This window comes from Phaethon lepturus, unplaced genomic scaffold (assembly GCF_000687285.1).
Source record: "Phaethon lepturus isolate BGI_N335 unplaced genomic scaffold, ASM68728v1 scaffold5433, whole genome shotgun sequence".
In the NCBI taxonomy this organism is placed as follows: domain Eukaryota; kingdom Metazoa; phylum Chordata; class Aves; order Phaethontiformes; family Phaethontidae; genus Phaethon; species Phaethon lepturus.
This window is the reverse complement of record NW_010526852.1, coordinates 1-18,447: the sequence shown is the minus strand read 5'-3', so window position 1 is coordinate 18,447 and position 18,447 is coordinate 1. Positions and strand designations below refer to the sequence as shown.

Here is an 18,447-nt window from a genome sequence, read left to right as displayed (position 1 = left end):
TGATCCAGCTAAGACCTTTGAAAACATGAGCCAAGTGTTTGACCTTTTGTGTTTCTTCGAGGACAGCGTGTACAACTGTGAAGCAACGTGGTGTGAAAGAAAGAGCAGGACAGCTTGCGGGGGCTGGAGGTCTCCTCTTGCCTGCCCTGCATTGTCACAGCTCTCCAAACACAGCTGGGCCGCCACAGCCAGCCACATCAACCTTCAAAATAGTCCTTAAAAACTACAAATGTGGCACCTCTACAAAGCTCAGTAACAGTAGAGCTCAAAAGAAACGGTTGACTTCATGATTTTGTTTGCTTCACTGAAGTACTAGCAGAAGGCAATGATAAAAGCCTTAGGTCAAAAATACCTAAACTGTACAGAATACAAGAGGTTTAGCTTCAAAATACCTAAATTGTACAGAATATGAGAGGCTTAGCTTCAGGCATAGCTTGCATTATTTAGTGTAAGATGAAGAACTATGTCTGCAATCTGCAGAAGATGGGAAGCATTCTAATTAGCACAAGAGGTCTCATACCTTCCAAATGTAATCAGGCACATCATCGATGTCAGAAAACAAAGAAGTCCATCTGCCAAAACCTCTTATTTTCTAGTATGCAAAATGCAACTTAAGAAGATCCAGCATTGTTATGCCTTGTTCACTACATTGAGAAGCACTTAAAAGATGTTTTATTTGGACCTATTTATTTGTAAAGCTCAGGTCAAAAAATACCTTAATCTTTAAACAAATATTAATGCAGAGAAATACATACAACTAAGAAGCCTCAGCCTCTCTGAAAAACTTAAAGAAAAAAATAGTTTGCTGGTGGCTCTCTGGACATTGCTGCAGTGTTGAAAAGTCACAGTGCAAGAGACTTCTATAAGGAAGGAAGCAATCTTGTGTTTTGATCATGTTCATGGTGTCTGTGTTATAAAAGGAGCAAATGCAAGTATCAAAATGGAGACTAAAGGCAATTTTATAAACTGGGCTCAAAGCTGGAAGTTCTCAAATTAAAACAGTTTTTTTCTAACCTCAGATAATCAGGACTTCCAAATTAATATAGCAGCCACATTTAGCCAAATTTGTTCTGTCTTATGGTAGTGCATTTATCATGACCCATGAAGTTCTGGGAATTTTTTTTGTGAGTTAGAGATCTTAAAGAAACACAAGTTGAAAATGTTTTTAACCTTTGTTATCTATTCCCAAAAGACATCTGTTCTTCCTTTTTGATTATGCCTTTGAGACAAATACAGAGCACTTCAGACTAATCTGCCATATTTATGGGACACGGTGACATGGCAGACACTTCAACAGATTTTAGGGACTGAGTAAAAGGCAGATGTAGGCTGATCTGGGGCATTCCTAAGGCAAGCATCCTGCCTGCTCTGTTTTCCAATTTCAGAATTAGGTTGTCAAGGAATAATTTTTAGTGTGGAAAGTTTCTGTTAACAGTTTAATCTAAACAGTAACATAGACAGTCTGTTTATTCAATGGTAAATCATGTGGCAATGCTTAAATTCCCAAAGAATGCATGAAAATATTGTTGTTACACAAAAGTGGAATGGTTGAAATGGACTTCTTTACTAAGCTCCACAATTACTCAATGCAAATACAAAGAAAAATAAAGAAAACAAAACTTCAATATGTAGAAATAAAGAATTTTGTGTTATTTATTAAAACATAATTGCCTTAAGGATCACAGTTAAAAGTCAGACTGTATTGAATGTGAAAAAAATTACTTGTCTCTGGGCAGTTAGAAATGATGAATCTAGTCAACTAACACAGAAGAGTGCATCTTTGCACTAACTCTAGTGGGTTTTGTACTGCTATGTGGGAATCTCAAAAACGTTTTTATCCCCAATCATAACGTAGCTTCTTCCTGATTGGCTTTAGGAAATTCTAGATTTCTTTTTTATCTATGCTGCAGGAAATTTAGACCTGTCTTTAGTTGTCCACATATGTTTCAAGAATTAGGATGCAATTGTTATGAAGAAGTAACATCAGTTATACTTTTAATGAGGGGCACCCTAATTTAACCAGGGGTACTGAACTTATGTCCAGCGAGCCTTTGTTCACGTGACAAGGATACAGATGAAGTTACACCATCAGCAGTATGCTATCACGTGATGTAATGGGGAAGAGCAAAAGCTTATGGCCAGCAAGTACCCAAGTAAGATTCACCACTTTCCTACATTGTTAGAGAATCTGAGTATCATTTTTGGTGACTGGCAAATTTTGTCATATCTTAATAGACTCATAAATTTTCCTTGGGCTTTATCCATTTCTCTGTTGTTTGAATGTATCAACAATTTACTGCCTTAAATGCTTGAGTAGCTTCATATTCACATCAAAGGAACAAACACCACCACATTAGAATTTTTCAGTCAAACATTTCATTTCCATGATAAAACATGACATTCTTCTTGAACATATAAAGCTAATTTAGTCCAATTCCTCTTTTAGTTACCCCACTTATAATGGCATGTCTTTAAAATATAAAATATGTAGCTCCACTAAATAGTAGTGAAATGATGTGTATCAAAATGTTTGTAGTCATATTTTCCATTTCTTTTTGCATTTAATCTCGCCATAATTTGATGTTAATGGCTGTTCAATTATTCAAGCATTGCAATTCAAAACATTAAGAGTTGTAGTCAGTCAAAACATCTCCATTTAAAGCTTCTGAAATACAGAATGTTAAAGTCAATGAATTTAAGATTATAGCTGAGTGATTTAGCTTTACTAAGTGCTGAACTTTTAAGGAAAATAACACAAATCAAAGCTGAGTGGGTTTACACACACATTACTTCTGGTGTAATATACAGTGAAATTTTCCTAAGCTTTCCAGTTTTCGAAGGAAAGCTGCACTGAGTGGTGCAGTACAGTTCAGTACCCTGAACTCAGAGCTTCAATGCAGTACAAGCACAGACAAGAATATGAATGTGTATTTTGTGCCTAGCGCTTTATTTACTCATGAAGGTATTGCAGTGATGTCTACTTAATCCTGGACAGCCGACTTTGAAAGGATGTTTCTGTGAGGCAGATTAATTAATAAAAAGTGAAATATCTACGAGAAAAATGTGGGCAATGTTTATTTTAATTCCTCCAAAATCTTGTATTACGCACATGCCCACATGTACCCATGCACACAATGTACTAAAGTAAAAAGTTTACATCATGTCATATGAGAAATTTGAGAGCATGTAATATGAATATAAGAAAAATGTATAAGATAACTGCTCTTAGAAATCTGAAAACTCTACTCATTGTCATTCTTATGCGTATCTAAAAAGCAACCTAGCCAAGTTTACAAAACCATTTCTTATGACTGTTGTGATTTTTGTAGTTAAGGAATCAGGAACTCACACTATGTACATCAAGCTTAAATGGCTTGTGTATCTTACAAGTATAAAGCAGTAGGCGGGGTAAGTATGACAAATATACTGAAGTCCTGACATTGCAAAATCTTGACCAAAATAAACAAGCAAAAAATGACCCAGAAATCATCTCTATGATAAGAGAAAAGACACTTCACTTTTTGTGAAAGAGAAGAGGTTTCACCATCCCTGCCAGAATCTTGGGTAGCTGGGCAGCAATCACCTCTGACATCATCTCGGGGAATTCAACACTCAGCGCACGGGACTGGAGAAATGTGTTCAGACAGAAGAGATGAAGCTGTTTCACTAGCTGGATTTAATAAAATACAAACATGATAAATCAGGCTAACAGTCATACAGCCAGATAAACATGCTGTCAATCACTTATCTCACACATCTCTCAGCTGGCATCATTATATACCTTCCTCTGTCATCCCTTGAATCAATAATGTGGGTACTTGTCATTCTGTATTCAAATATCCTCCCACAGCAAAAAGCCATAAATATCACTAAATGGTATGTCATATAAAACCAGTGCCTCACTAATATTATAAAGTGTTATCATCCTCACTCACGGCATGCACCATGAACAACGGCAATTACTAAACGAGTATCCAATCTTTCACTTTATCCTCACATTCAACACACGTCTGAATGCCTTGTTTACTATATGCTATTCAAACACTGCTCCGAGGATCAGCATTTACGATTTCCTGGTATATTTTCTTACTATTTCCATAATCAGAACCTTCCATGGGTCTGATTAGGATCATATCTGAGTATGCCGCAAACATTAAACTCCATAGGTCCTCATCCCCTGAAAGCAACTGCTCAATATATGTGACTATTTCACCTCTTCTCTCTGAGAAGATCCAATTTTTATAGAAGGCTTTTGTTGAGACTTGTGACCTTTATGTTATCAAATATCATACTAGTTCTGCTACTTTAGGCCTTAACAACACACAGTCTCTCCAGTGTGATTATCTTTTCCTTCTATCTCCCATGACTTTATTGGTCTGAGCTGAAATAGGGACTTGAACGAAGATACTCTACAGATGAAACACAACCCTAACCGTTACTTTGCTGGATATTTTGCAGCAAGCCTCACTCACTCACTTCCACTGTGGGTATTTTACTTTAAGTATTTGAAATTAAGAGATTGACTCTACTGACCAGTACTCAAAAGAGTTTTCTTCTGGATGCTGTGACACTCAGATTGCAAATTATTACTACAGGTAAGGCAAGAAGACCTTTTATCCCAAGCAAGACTGATCCAAACAGGTTCCTTGAGCACAGGGCAACCGTGAGCAGTATACTGGCCCGGACTTGTTTTTGCAAGTAAAAGGTGACTGACTGAACTCCAGGGAAGGGTTTAGCACTGACAATCCCAAGTGACGACTGCAGTCTCCCTACCAGTAAATACTTTAAGCTCTATAGTCTCCTTTCAGAATTTCCTATTGTCTACCTTCACCTGCAAGGATGCTTTTCGTACTTGTCTTGTTCTTCTTTTGCCGGTATCTGAGATGATGTAATAGCTAAATGATGAATGTGAGTTCTGTAGATTAGCAGAAGCTGATGGAGAGGTTTGTGCAGTGGATCAAAAGACTCCAGACCACCTGGTGAACCACATAATTATCAATATTGTTACCTCTCTTAACTCCCATAAATGGGACCCTCAAAGGTTGTTTTTTTTCCCTTCAGAAGGGTGAATTAGTGACAATGAAAGTTTTCAGATGAATAAAATAATTTATTCAAGAATAATTAAAATAAAATGCAGATTTGCTGAGTGCAGAAGAATACAAACATGCAAAGACCCCATCCTTCCCTGAACTCCCTGTGAGCTCCTCACAACCAGCACTGAACTGCTGGTTCAGCTGTTGCAAAGTCAGGTTGGACGGGGCCCTGAGCAACCTGATCTAGTTGAATGTCTAGGGCTAGAGATGACCTTTAACAGTCCCTTCCAACCCAAACTATTCTATGATTCTAAGAACTCAAAAGCACTTTTCCTAAACTATCTTAGTGCCACTTCCCCAGCCCTTGCTATAAGCAACAGGTATGGCCCTGTACCTCTGCTTTTTGCCTCCCTTGCAGAGATACACAAGCCATTACAAAACAATATTCACATGGGCAAAGGTGTATATGAAATGTCATTCCTCAGTTTTAATGGATGATAAGACAACAGGATACATGCTGGATTGTCAGAGGTGTGGAAAGGATTCAGCTGCATCTTTTAAGACACTTATGACTCTCTATGATATCACCAGTAGAGTTCTTTAAGATTCCTCAGTTCCCAAATATAGACAGATATGGAAAAAATGGCATAGAATACACACATAAAAGTAGTTGAATTAAGGTTGCAAAACAAGTCTCAGTTGTCTTCCTCTAATTCTTAGTAGACTGACTTTGCAACTTCAATTGCCTGTTCTTTGCATTATTTATATATTTTCCTGAAGATGTAGACACACGCAGACACAGATACGCCACCCCTACCAAAAACCGTAAATGAACTAGTTACGTTACAGAAATAATGAAACAAAATGGTAGCAATCAAATGCATGTTTCCCAAATACTTAAATCTTGTATACCACATAATAGATATTGATGCTGAATATATAGCTATCTATTCACACAAATATGCACACTAAAGGACAAATGTAGGAGTTTTTCTTTTGTTGTTTAGACATGCTGACTAGCCACTTTCCATAAAATTAGTTTGAAGAAATACTAGTCCCTTCTTACATAAAAAGCAAAACACATTAACAAGTAAACTTACATCATGCATGGAATCCATCAGTTTCGTAAGTTGATAGAAACGTTGCGAGTTGGCCACAACGCCTTTCTGGCGCAATCCAATTGCCTTCACTAGTTCTCTAATGTAACTCGTTCTCATCTCATCAAATTGGCTTTGACTTCTTAGACCTTCCAAGGGTACTAAAAAGAAAGTAACATTGGTGTTGCAATTTATTCTAGAGGAAATGAGAGAAATTTAAAGTACAGGAACAATTTACAGTATTTCACGCTGTGCAGTGCGATTCATTATTATACGCCAGGTACTTCTTCCTGTTCAACAGTTACTCTTGAAAAAGTGATACAATTAGCTAAAGGATATACCAGCAACAATCAGTCAGTTGTGCTAATTGCTGGTGCCTAGAAATAGTCTTAAGCTTCAGCTACACCTGTCTGCTGAAAAGAAGATGGACAAAAGAACCACTCCTGTCCTTGAGGAAAGATGTTACGGACTGGCTCATGTTTACACTGCTAAGGGTCAGCCTGCTTCACAGTAGGTTTATGTTAGAGAGATCTAGCTGGAGTGCTTCAAAATGGAGTCAAGGAGTGAACTAGCAGCTCCTAAGTAGCATAGACAACAAAGTGTCCAGGGCTCAAGCCTCCTGTTTGGACCTCTTTCACTTAACAGAATAGATGCACTATCAAAGTCTTGAATGTGAACAGCTTTTAGAGAAATTAGCAGAGAGGAGCAAATTGTTGAACTTACCTACTTACTCTTCTCTTAATGGTCATTTGTGAGGACCAAAATGAGGACACAGAGAGAACACTGAGAAATGAACCTGTTGATGACTGCTGGTGATAAGATCACGTTTGATCACTGATGATAAATGTTGGTAGCATTACAAGGAAACAGGTGTAAGCTCTAGACTCTACTTTCCTTGATGTGGCAGAGCGTAATACAAGTGTCTTACAATTTATGTTGCCAAAGACAACTAAGAAATTAAAAACTGGAAGAAATGAAACTTGAAAAAATATTCCCATCTGGCAATCAAATCTAAATCCTTGTGTCGCTATAATAATCATACATTAAGACGTGGTCTTGTTTCAAACATACTGTTTTTGAAAGAGCTGTTAAATTTCTTCCCCTTTCCTTTCTCTCTTGCCAATGACATTTCACACTGAAACATCACATTCAACATTTTGTATTCTGACAGCAAGCATGAGAGGAAGGATTCACCTCACCAAACTTTAGACATGTTACAGTATAGGCATCTCCATCTGGGCTAGTTACCACAGCTTGCTGTAGTTTTAGTGGGAAAAATCAGGCAAGTCTTGGGCACAAAGCATGTTCACCATTTTAAAAGTAGCTTTAGAAAGAGATGAACTACGCTGTAGAGATGTTTATTTGTCTCCACGGACTCTAAAAGAATGTCATGGGGACTAGCTCACATAGTTAAATAAATAGCATGCTAGTTATCTCGGTATCTAGTACATCTTCAGTCTGGTATCAGACCACAACTGGTATCAGGCCACAACAGATTTCATTCTCATTTCTTTAAAAAAAAAAAAAAAAAAAAAAATCAATCTTCGTTCATAATGACATTGACTTATTAGACACTCTAACACCTAACTTCCAAGTGATTTGTCACTTTCTGGAATTAAAACATAAATATATGCATGTGCTGTCTCTCTGTACAATGCACTGTATTGCTAGATACCTAAGAATGGAATTCTTAAAATAAAAGCCAGCTAAAAAGCAGATGGCTGCACAGGGGTTGGACCTAAACCCATCCCCTAAAAGAAAATTAGGTATCAAACCCTGCACTGAGAGAAGCACTGCTCTCCACTTGGAAATCATAAACCCTGTTCTGAAGTCTAAGCCTAAGTAATGCCTGGTTCTTTAGAATAAGGTAAGGGGGAAGGAGACACTGCAGGTAAACAGATTAAATGTCCCTCACCTCCAGCCCACAGAGAGATAACAAAGCAGAAGTTCAAATCTCTGCTCTACTTGAGCTAAGCAGAAGTCTCCTATTTCATAGGAGACTGTTCAAGAGAGGAAAGGATCCAGTTTGCCAAGGATGTGTGTGTGGTCTCTGTCTCCTCAGACAACTGAATGTCTGGGGGAAGGAGGGAAACTCACATACAGAAAACAGCAAGTTAACTTTAAAGACAAGTGTCTAAGCACTGAGATGGCGATAGAAGTCAGGGTCTGACTCTTAACTAAAACAGAATTCACTTCCACAGAAAGTACGTTTGTAACACCATATTTAATAATAGTCCAGCTTTTAGGGATGCCATGTTAGATTTCTTTGGCAGCTGATGGAGATAAAATGCTGGATGAGGTGGACTTTTGGTTTGACTCAATACAGCCTCTCAAGTCCAGACAAAGCAGATATCTGAGCGTGTGCCTGTCACATCTGCGTCAAGGGTCTGAATGGAACAGAAGAGTTCTGTTTAGACTAGATATGAGGGGAAATTTCTTTACAGAGAGAGTGATCAAACATCGGAACAGGCTGCCCAGGGAGGTGGTGGAGTCACCATCACTGGAAGCGTTCAAAAAATGTGTGGACGTGGCACTTCAGGACATGGTTTAGTGGGCATGGTGGTGTTGGGTTGATGGTTGGACTTGATGATCTTAAAGGTCTTTTCCAACCTTAATGATTCTGTTTTTTTGTGCAGAATGCAATGTGCTTAGGAGTAATACTCACAGTGGGGAGAAGTTATGTCATGGAAAAAGAATTGCTCAATTTTCAGACGGCATGGTTCTTGGTATGTCTAACAGCAGAATTACAGCCACCTATGAAATCTTTTTCATATAAAGTGACATTCTGATGGAACTTAGGGTTAGGTGGGTGCTTTCTTTGACTTACGTCTCTAAAACAGCAGTTAAGTCCTTACATTTCTCTTGGGAATTAAGTAAAAAGATCTCTTCCAGCAATGCATGGCCTGTTTCTCAGAATTCTGCAAAAGCAGTCACGTTCCTGTCTAATCACAAAAAGTTCCACTAAGCTATTTATTTGAGTGAAGAATTGCAATGTCTTACATGCACAAATACAATTTAAACACAGGTAGCTCAAATGTTCCTTCCCCTGAACATATGTAAAGAATGCGGATGCTTTTATTCAGTCACAAGAACCCAGCCAAAATCTTATGCAACAAGATTTTGCAATTGCTCTAAATCAAAAGTCTGGAAAGTGTTAGAGCTAGAAATGAACTTGCTATATGCTTATTTCTCTCTTTTTTGACATAGGTCTTGTTTCTTAAATCATAGTCTTTCTGAACTATTCATAGTATTACTTCCTACATATATGTAGCCTCTGCAAGATGAAGACCTATTTTGAACTTCTGAGGCACTACTACAACACAGCATATCGTAAATAAGGACCTGTAAAATGGAAATAATTGCAGAAAATAAAAATGTTGGTCCACTTTTTGCAAAAACTAATTCTGCTTTCAGGACAGCTTTAAAACTGTCACAAGTACAATATAAAGAAAACATCTAAGTGACAGCAAACTCAATGGAAAAACTATAAAATCAAAAATAATGTTAAAACTTAGGCTGGGGTTTCCATTCAGAATTAGAAATGTATTGAGACTGACATTATGTTTAATACAAATTACTGTTTCTTTGAAATTATATTGAAAGTAAAAAACCGTTCATCTAAATAATAGGTCAAACAGAAGACAGAATGAGAGACTAACCTGAAAGACTGAACTCAGACTTGATTTACTGTTAGTACATGAAAGTTTCAAATGGCCATAGTTTCACATTTGAAGAGGATTAAGATGATACCATGACTAAAATAAAAGTAGTCTTAAAAAATACTTTATAGCTACAATAAGGTTATATGGTTTTTTGAAAATAGTTTTGTGGAATTATATTTATACAGTACCAAATGTTTACTAAATGTCTCAGCAACAGCGGTTAGGTGTGTTCCTTTTCCCAAAGATCTGACAAATTGTTTTTTCCTATAAGACAATAAGTGTAGGAGAGAACAAAAAGCAAAACTCATCATCACAGGTAGAAATACTTACTTCTTTTTTTAACTAATTTTTTGCATATATATAAACATGTAATCTTAAAAACGGGTTTCTGAGGGCAATGCAGTTGATAAAGAATGGTAGCCTGATGAATACTCTTAAACTGATGCACTTGTAAATGAGAGGGATTGGACCATTGCAACGTTTGTTTGAATTTGATTTGAACTTCATGGGACATCTATGGAGAGCTGGAATATCACAGATGTATCTAAATTTCACTGAAATGTAAAACTTCCCTCTAAGGTTCAGATATACAAGGGAGTTAATTTTGTGATTAAAATGAGGTGGAAAACATTTAAAATCGACATTCATTTGATGAATTCAATCGCATTCAAATTCCAACAAAACAACCAGAGTCGTATCAGAGAGGGATTTTAGTCCACACTATTTTCATTGCTTTAGCAGATTGTATGGCATTTTGCTATCAGGTTAGCAATTTTTATGTTGATATGAGCTAAATTCAGTCTTTAACTGCTTATGCTTTGCTGAGACCAAGTTTTTTTTAAGCATGAACTTATGCAAATACCAGCCAAGTACAGCTTAAGAGGGAATAAATTTTAGTTCCTTGTCTTTTACTGAAAGTTTGTACAAACAACAAGCAGGTTATACAGGATTTGCACATCTCTCCTCTGACTCTGTAAGTGTGCAGAGAATCAAACTTCAACATTCTTCCAATTACATTTCTCGGAGATGCTTATTCTCATTTCTAATAGCACCTGTACCATTTGAAAACTTTCTATCTGTGGATTCATAACTAACAATTACGGCCTCAACAGATGTATGTTTTAGTATTTTAGAAAAAGTTTTGGAAGATAACTTCATCAACTACCACACTTCCCATTTAAAGTGGAATGCAGCTGTATGCTGGATTCTTTAAAAGATGCATATGACTAAAAGTGACCACGAATTTTGTTTTAGAGAAACAAAGCAAAGAAAAACACTTCCATTTGTTTATATCCATACTAAACTTGACCTTTTTATAACTATAAAAAGTTGAATAAATGTTAGTATTGTTTGCCATGTCCACTTCCCTAATTCTTTTGAGTAAGCATGCTTTAAGTTCTTGGCCAAGATAAAGCCCTCAGTCCTGACAATTTATTAAATATTTTAAAATATAATTCTAATGCTTGTACATCTTTTTTCATCTGTGCAGAGTCATTTAAGCTGAAGAGCTTCCAGGCAGAAATACTGCACACTTGATTTGAAAATGTGTAATACAGCATAGCTATATATCAAAAGGGATCCAACATTTCCCCAGTGCCTTTTTACAGAATAAAACCAACAATGAATCACAAAGTGTTTGCTCCTTATAAACACTAGAAAAAATATTTTTAGGTCTTGGAATACTAACATTCCTCCTAAAGAAGTTTCCATTTGTTAAGCCAGGGAGCTTAGCAATTGTCAAGTTAAACAACATGGCTCAAAACTCTTTTACTAGTGATATGTTACAAAAAAATAAAAGAACCTACTTGTGTTGAGAAGTAACAGTGCTTTCATGCATAGGAACTCTTCTTGGCTAACTTGAAGTCTGACAAATTCCTGTGGGAGTTGCCACATGGATAGACACAGGGAATAGAACGATGATTCTTTCATCCTCTGTCTTACACCCAGAAAAGTAAAAAAAAAAAAAAAAAAAAAGAGACATGAAAATAAAGAAAAGCAACAGATCCAGTACTACTTACTTGAAGGAACAGCCTTGTTAATAGTTTAATTACCACATTACAGAAATCAAAGAAAGAGGTTATACACATGAACAATTTTCTGAATTTTTTGTACATACACTAGTTTTTTAATCGTAATGAGTGTGCTATTATTTTGGATGTTGAATCTGTTACTGCTGCCCAGAAGAAAGACCTGGAGACTATCAAAGCTGAATGCTAACCACAGAAAAAAAAGTTTTTTATTAATCATAAACACCCTAATAATTAATGTGAAGTACTTTCTTTTTCTTTTAGAGGTTGATAGTTTTTTACATTCTCTGAACAGATTTCAAGGCACAAAATTGAAGATAAACTTGGAAGTTTAGAAAACTTGTTCTTAGGTTTGCCAAAAAGGTCTGCATCACAATACCTTGTTGCAAGTCTAACGCTGTACAGCTAGCAGCCAAGATACTATTTTGTTGCATTTTATGCCATTAAAGAAACAGTCAAAAATGTTAAAGATAAATATATACAAAAAGTATTTAAGCAAACATAGACATTAATACAGCCTTATCTAAACTCCTGCAGAAGTAAATAGGTCAAATCACACAAGGAAATATATAAAACTGTGTGGTTTTTTGGAGCACTTCAATCTTACTTTTCCCTTTAAGACTTTGGTATACTGAGTATATTTTATCGCATGTATTTATTGGGAAGGCAATTTTCAACTGAAATTACTGCAACAATAGCATTTCAAAGATTGTAAACTAAACTGAATTCATTGTACATTAATGTGCAGATCCAGTATCATGGACTTATTTTACAAAGCTGCATCCAGATCCAGATGAATTAGGTACAACAACAAGAAGATTAAATTGTGCCCATATCCTTTACAACGTTCAGATCAGTGTTCCAATCTGACTGCAAATAGTACCATCAACAATGAAAACAGAAGATATTTTTTGTGAATAAAGGACTTCTCTCAATGCATTGAGTTTTTTTCTTCTGTTATTTAAAGTGTTACTGTTATTTTAAATGAGAATTATTTCAGCTTTGTTCAACATCTGGTATCTCACACCAGCTCTTAAGTGACTTAAACATAGAAATTTAATGTGTTAGATATGAAAGAACTGGTTACTTCCTATAGCCACTTTAAGTCTCCCTGCCTATTCCTTTCTGGTAGTCTCTGTTCCTATGTGGTAACTATGAAGGGTGACAGCAGCTTTCAGGGTACGCTTAAATATTTTTCTTAGTCATGTTTTCATACACTGCAAAGTATAACAGTAAGTCTTTGTAGAGTTTTAATTGTAATTCATGAAATCATTGTCAAATTAACACTTCTGGTTTTATTGGTCTGAAATTGATGCTACCAAACAAGTCATTCCCAAGGAGCACTACAACTCAGTTCACTAAATGACAGATTAGCTGTTAAACAATCTTTTGATTGTGGTTTCATGGTCATTTTGAAACAACTCAAGTGTGTGTTGCCCCTGTAGAAGGAATTTCCATTATCTTTTTCCACCCCTAGGTGTGCACTCCTGCTGTTCTGGCATCGGTGCCTGCATGTCCACATGGTGAGTCAGATCAGGGATCACCTCCATCTGCTAACTAATGCCTTTTTCTGGGGTATTTCTCCAGCATATAATTTCCTTATCCATTTGACAGTGCAGCCAGATAGCGTTTGATCCAGTTTAAGTGAAAGCCTGGGGATGCATGGCCAGGGCAGGGGGGCAGCTGGAGTTGACTTTTTTTTCTCTGTTCAGCACTTATCTTTGCTTAAAGTGATCATGAAAGTACAATCTTAGACGTTATTGTAGACATTTTACTGATCTAAAAGCTGACTTATTTCCCAATAAATAGTTGCAGATGATTTAGTGTGCCAATAAATTTTCATGTCTAACTCTTTGTTTATAAAGTTTCTAACATGACCCTGAGATCTTCTATAACCAAGAGAAGGGTATGTTGTCAGTCTACCTCTTTCTCAATGTGGAAGGTCTTACGCTACAAACAAGAAGCTGTCTCTCAGGGATTATAATCAGGATTCATAAATCTCAACCCTATTCTTGAAGAAAGTCTTCTTCAGAAGGTGGCAGCAGTGGTCCACATACATGGTAAACCCCAAGACATGACCCTACTGCCTAAAGCCATCTCACTCTGTTTCTTCTGAATGCAACCATAAGATATATCACAAACTATGGTGGGAAAGAATACAGTCAGAAGCTCTCTCAAACTCATCCCTTCAAAGTATTTAAATTTGTACAGCAAAATTAATACACATGGGAGAGGAAAGAATTCATTACTCTATGATCTCACAGTGATTTACAGTCATCTGGAAGAGAAAAGGTCAGGAGATACAGGGCCAGCTCCACAGAATACCTTCTGTAGAGAACTTCACTGGCAAGAACCTGCATGTCTATAGATTTTAAATTCAGGTGCCTAGATCTTCTGCAAATCCACTTCTTAATCCTTAAATAGATACGTCTTACAAGATAACCTGTTTAAATTTCATCTCACTTCATAGTAGTTCTTTTAGGATTTTGAGCAAAAATAACTAAGGAAAATGTGTTAAGGAAAAATAAATAGGGAGATTAAATTATGTTTTACTGTTCCTGGAAGCCACCCATGTATTATTACCAAAGTATTTAAAATTATCACTTTGATAATATTAATTTGCAGAGCTGAAAAACTGACAAAGACTGAAATGAAGATTATCTGAATTCATCAGCATAGTGAAGGAAAATCTAAGCCAACAATCCTCCCCCCAACCAGAAAATAACAGTCTGTCATATTTTATCCTTGATATTAAAATTCCTTCTTGCTAAATTATTACAATTTTCTAACAATAAATGTACTTTAGAAAAGCAGAGTTTTATCAGAAAGTGTCAAAACTATATACTAATAGAGATAAACTGTTTGCAAAAACCACCCAAACAACAACGACGAAAGAAAATCCTACTTAGTTCCATTTATTAAGCATTAACTCATGTCTTACTCAGATGAATTCAGGCAAATCTTCTGACAGCATCATTCTTTTCCTTTATTTTTCTCTTAGATAATTAAAATATTATTTGAACTCCTTTTGTTTGGCCATGTCAACAGAATATTTGGGATTCCCACCAAACCCTTCCCAAAGTTAGCGAACTTTAATATGAGCAGAGGACTTTCATATGCTGTTAATTTTGAAACAGAACAAGTAATGAATGAAATCTTGGCCTCAATGAAGTAACTTTTTCATTGACACAAATAAATTCAAAATGTCATTCATATTATGCAACAGCAGTCTACTTACTCATTTAGAATCAGATCTGGTGCAAAATATAACATCTGACCACTGACATGTTTGTATGATCTCCATCCCATTGCAAAAACCATTAGACTCATCCAGGAATACTGGATAAGGGTTATCTGATCATCAATATGTAAATTCCGAAATCCTGGAAATGAAATAAAAAGTTAAAATACTTTATAATTCTCATTTAGACAACAGCTTCAGTTGGTGTTCTGAGATTACGATTTTGAGCTATGAAACTGAGAACACCTAGAAAGACAAGTGCTTTTGGGGATGTAGCTCTCTTTGTGAAGTTTGCATAATAACTGACAGTTAACCTCTTGTCTTTTTGTTCTGATCCAATATTTTGAAACAATCAAACCAAAGTTAACTTTAGCAGTCAGAAGTGACTACTCCAGGAAATAGGAATGCATCTCATTTTCCTTTGGTAAAAATATGACAGGTTGTAATGTGATCACTGTAACCACCTCTTATTTAACATAGCTAGTTTGGACTTCAGTGTTCTTAACAAGAGATACATTTGTAATACAATAAACATCCACATACGAGTATCTTTCTTGCATTTTACTAACAAGAAGTGTGTTTGCCTTCAATAACTTTTGCTCTTTGATAACTTTGAAGTTTGCTAGGAAGTATTTGAGTCAATCTAACAGCTTCCTGCCACTGAAAGCAGTGGTCCTGTTATTCATTACATGGTCCTGTTACCTCCTTCAAGCAAGCTCTGGCATTCATGCCACCCCTCAGTGAACTGGTTCACCTCATGAAGCCAACAGAAAACTACAGAGGGTAAAAAACCAAAGGGTTGTTTTCTTCTCACTTGATGAGATGAATCTGTTCAACCAAAAGGTCTGACAAGCACAAGCAGCAATGGGGAAGAGCAGCGACAGGGACTACCCTTTCCTGCAGCACTGAAATGTCAAATTGAGTTCACATGAAACTGTATTTCCAGGATTTCTGGTCTATATATTGATTTTTATATATCCCAGGATCAGGCTCCTATGACCATACAGCACATGTACATATATAATACGGATTTTTTTTTTAACCCTGTCTCGGATCTTCATAAATTCAGTTACTTCTCATTACCAGTCTATTTGTGAGCTGCTTAGTCCTAACTGGTAATATTTATTACAATTTTTCTCTGTTCCTTTCAAAAATTCTTTTTAATAAGAATAAAGGGATACACAGAAATAGAAACAGTTTTTCATAGCAAAAGAATGAATAATAGAGTAGGAGAGGTTAGGGTGGAAAGGCTGCTATAATGAACTCTCTGGGCTTCTGTTGTTTTTTGGAGTGAGTCTAAGTATTTAGATGCATTCCTTTAAGAGCATCCGCCTATTAAAATGTACTTGATTGGTGCATGAAGTGGAAGGCTAATAATTTTAGAATTTGTTAAGAATTAATTAACAGGCAGACAAGAATATTCTCTTTTGACTGCTCATCCCATGACATAATAGCTAGCCTAGAATTCACTACATATAAGAAGTGCTATTACCTGGTAACAATTTTGACCACTTGACTACACAAAGAAGTTGCCTCTCACAAAGATGATTTAGACTGGTCAGCAAGGAACTTGGTGTTTCAGGTTTTGTATTGTCATAACCAGCATAGACAACTTCTGGCTCAATGCCTCGTAGAACACTTATCATTGGGGGAACAAACTGTATTTCTTGATTTGGAGAAAAGGACAGCCTTTGGGTTAGAGATTGGCTTTCATCTTGAAGGCTTGCTGGCTGCTGGAGTGCGACATCTAATGTTCTCACAACCTTAATTTTGTTTAGTTTTTTTAACTTCCGACCTGAAAAAGAAAATTGTTAAACTGTTAAAAAGAATTAACCAGAAACATTAATACTTTCCAGTACTGCAGGATTAAATGTTTAATCTATAAAAGGAAATTAGAACTGCCTTCAGAGTAAGTTTTCTATTTTTGACCATTTATATAATTAAGAAACTATAACAGAAAATTCTTAGCAGTTTCTCATAGAATCATAGAATAGTTTGGGTTGGAAGGGACCTTTAAAGGTCATCTAGTCCAAATCCCCTTCCATGAGCAGGGACATCATCAACTAAATCAAGTCTCTCAGAGCCCCATCCAACCTGACCTGGAATGTTTCCAGGGATGGGGCATCTACCACCTCTCTGGGCAACCTGGGCCAGTGGTTCACCACCCTCATTGGCAAAAATTTCTTCCCTAGGTCTAGTCTAAATCTACCCTCTTTCAGTTAAAACCATTAACCCTGTCCTGTTGCTACAGGCCCTCCCAAAAAGCCTGTCCCCATCTTTCTTAAAAGCCCCCTTTAAGTACTGGAAGGACACAGTAAGGTCTCCCTGGAGCCTTCTCTTCTCCAGGCTGAACAACTCCAACTCTCTCAGCCTTCCCTCACAGAAGAGCTGCTCCAGCCCTCTCATCATTTTGGTGGCCCTCCTCTAGACATACTCCAACAGGTCCGTGTCTTGCCTGTGCTGAGGGCTCCAGAGCTGGACACATGACTCCAGGTGGGATCTCACCAGAGCTGAGGGGGCAGAATCACCTCCCTCGACCTGCTGGTCCTCAATCCCTCTCAATCCCTTCATCCCTCAGCCTGTACTGATACCAGAGGTTGCCCTAAGCCAGGTGCAGGACCCTGCACTTGGCTTTGTTGAATCTCATGAGGTTCACAGAGGCCCATTCCTTGAGTTTGTCCAGGTCCCTCTGGATGTCATCCCATCCCTCCGGTGTGTCAAGCCCACCACTCAGCTTGGTGTCATCTGGAAACTTGCTGAGGGTGCACTCAATCCCACTATGTCATTGATGAAGATATTAAAGAGTACTGGTCCCAGTATGGACCCCTGAGGGATACCACTCATCACTGATCTCCATCTGGACATTGAGCCACTGACCACTACCCTCTCGATGCGACCATTCAGCTAATTCCTCATCCACCCAACAGTCCCTCCATCAAATCCCTATCTCTCCAATTTAGAGAGAAGGATGTTGTGGAGGACCTTGTCAAAGGCCCTACAGAAGTCCAGATAGATGACATCGGTAGCTCTTCCCTTGTCCACTGATGTGGTCACTCCATCACAGAAGGCCACTAGGTTGGTCAGGCAGGAGTTGCCTTTGGTGAAGCCATGCTGGCTGTCTCGAATCACCTCCTTGTCCTCCATGTACCTTAGCATAGCTTCTGGGAGGATCTGTTCCATGATCTTCCCAGGCACAGAGGTAATGCTGACAGGTCAGTAGTTCCCAGGGTCCTCCTTGCTACCCTTTTAAAAATGGGTGCAATGTTTCCCTTAGTGGCTTGGCACCTACAGCATCCAGTTCCCTCAGGACTCTGGGATGCATCTCATCAGGTCCCATAGACTCGTGCATGTTCATCTTCCTCAGGTAGTCTTGAACCTGATCTTCTC

The 18,447-nt window shown here is 37.3% G+C and overlaps 1 protein-coding gene across 1 annotated transcript; it reads right to left on the bottom strand.

Moving 5' to 3' along the window:
* Nucleotides 1–3,514: 3,514 nt before the first annotated feature.
* Nucleotides 3,515–16,849, bottom strand: PGR (progesterone receptor; the record flags this gene model as incomplete). The annotated part of the gene is made up of 5 exons (XM_010283182.1): nucleotides 3,515–3,670; nucleotides 6,134–6,291; nucleotides 11,598–11,728; nucleotides 15,058–15,202; nucleotides 16,553–16,849. Coding segments are annotated over 5 exons (887 nt in total), but the record flags the coding sequence as incomplete, so codon positions are not given.
* Between the last annotated feature and the right edge of the window lie 1,598 nt (nucleotides 16,850–18,447).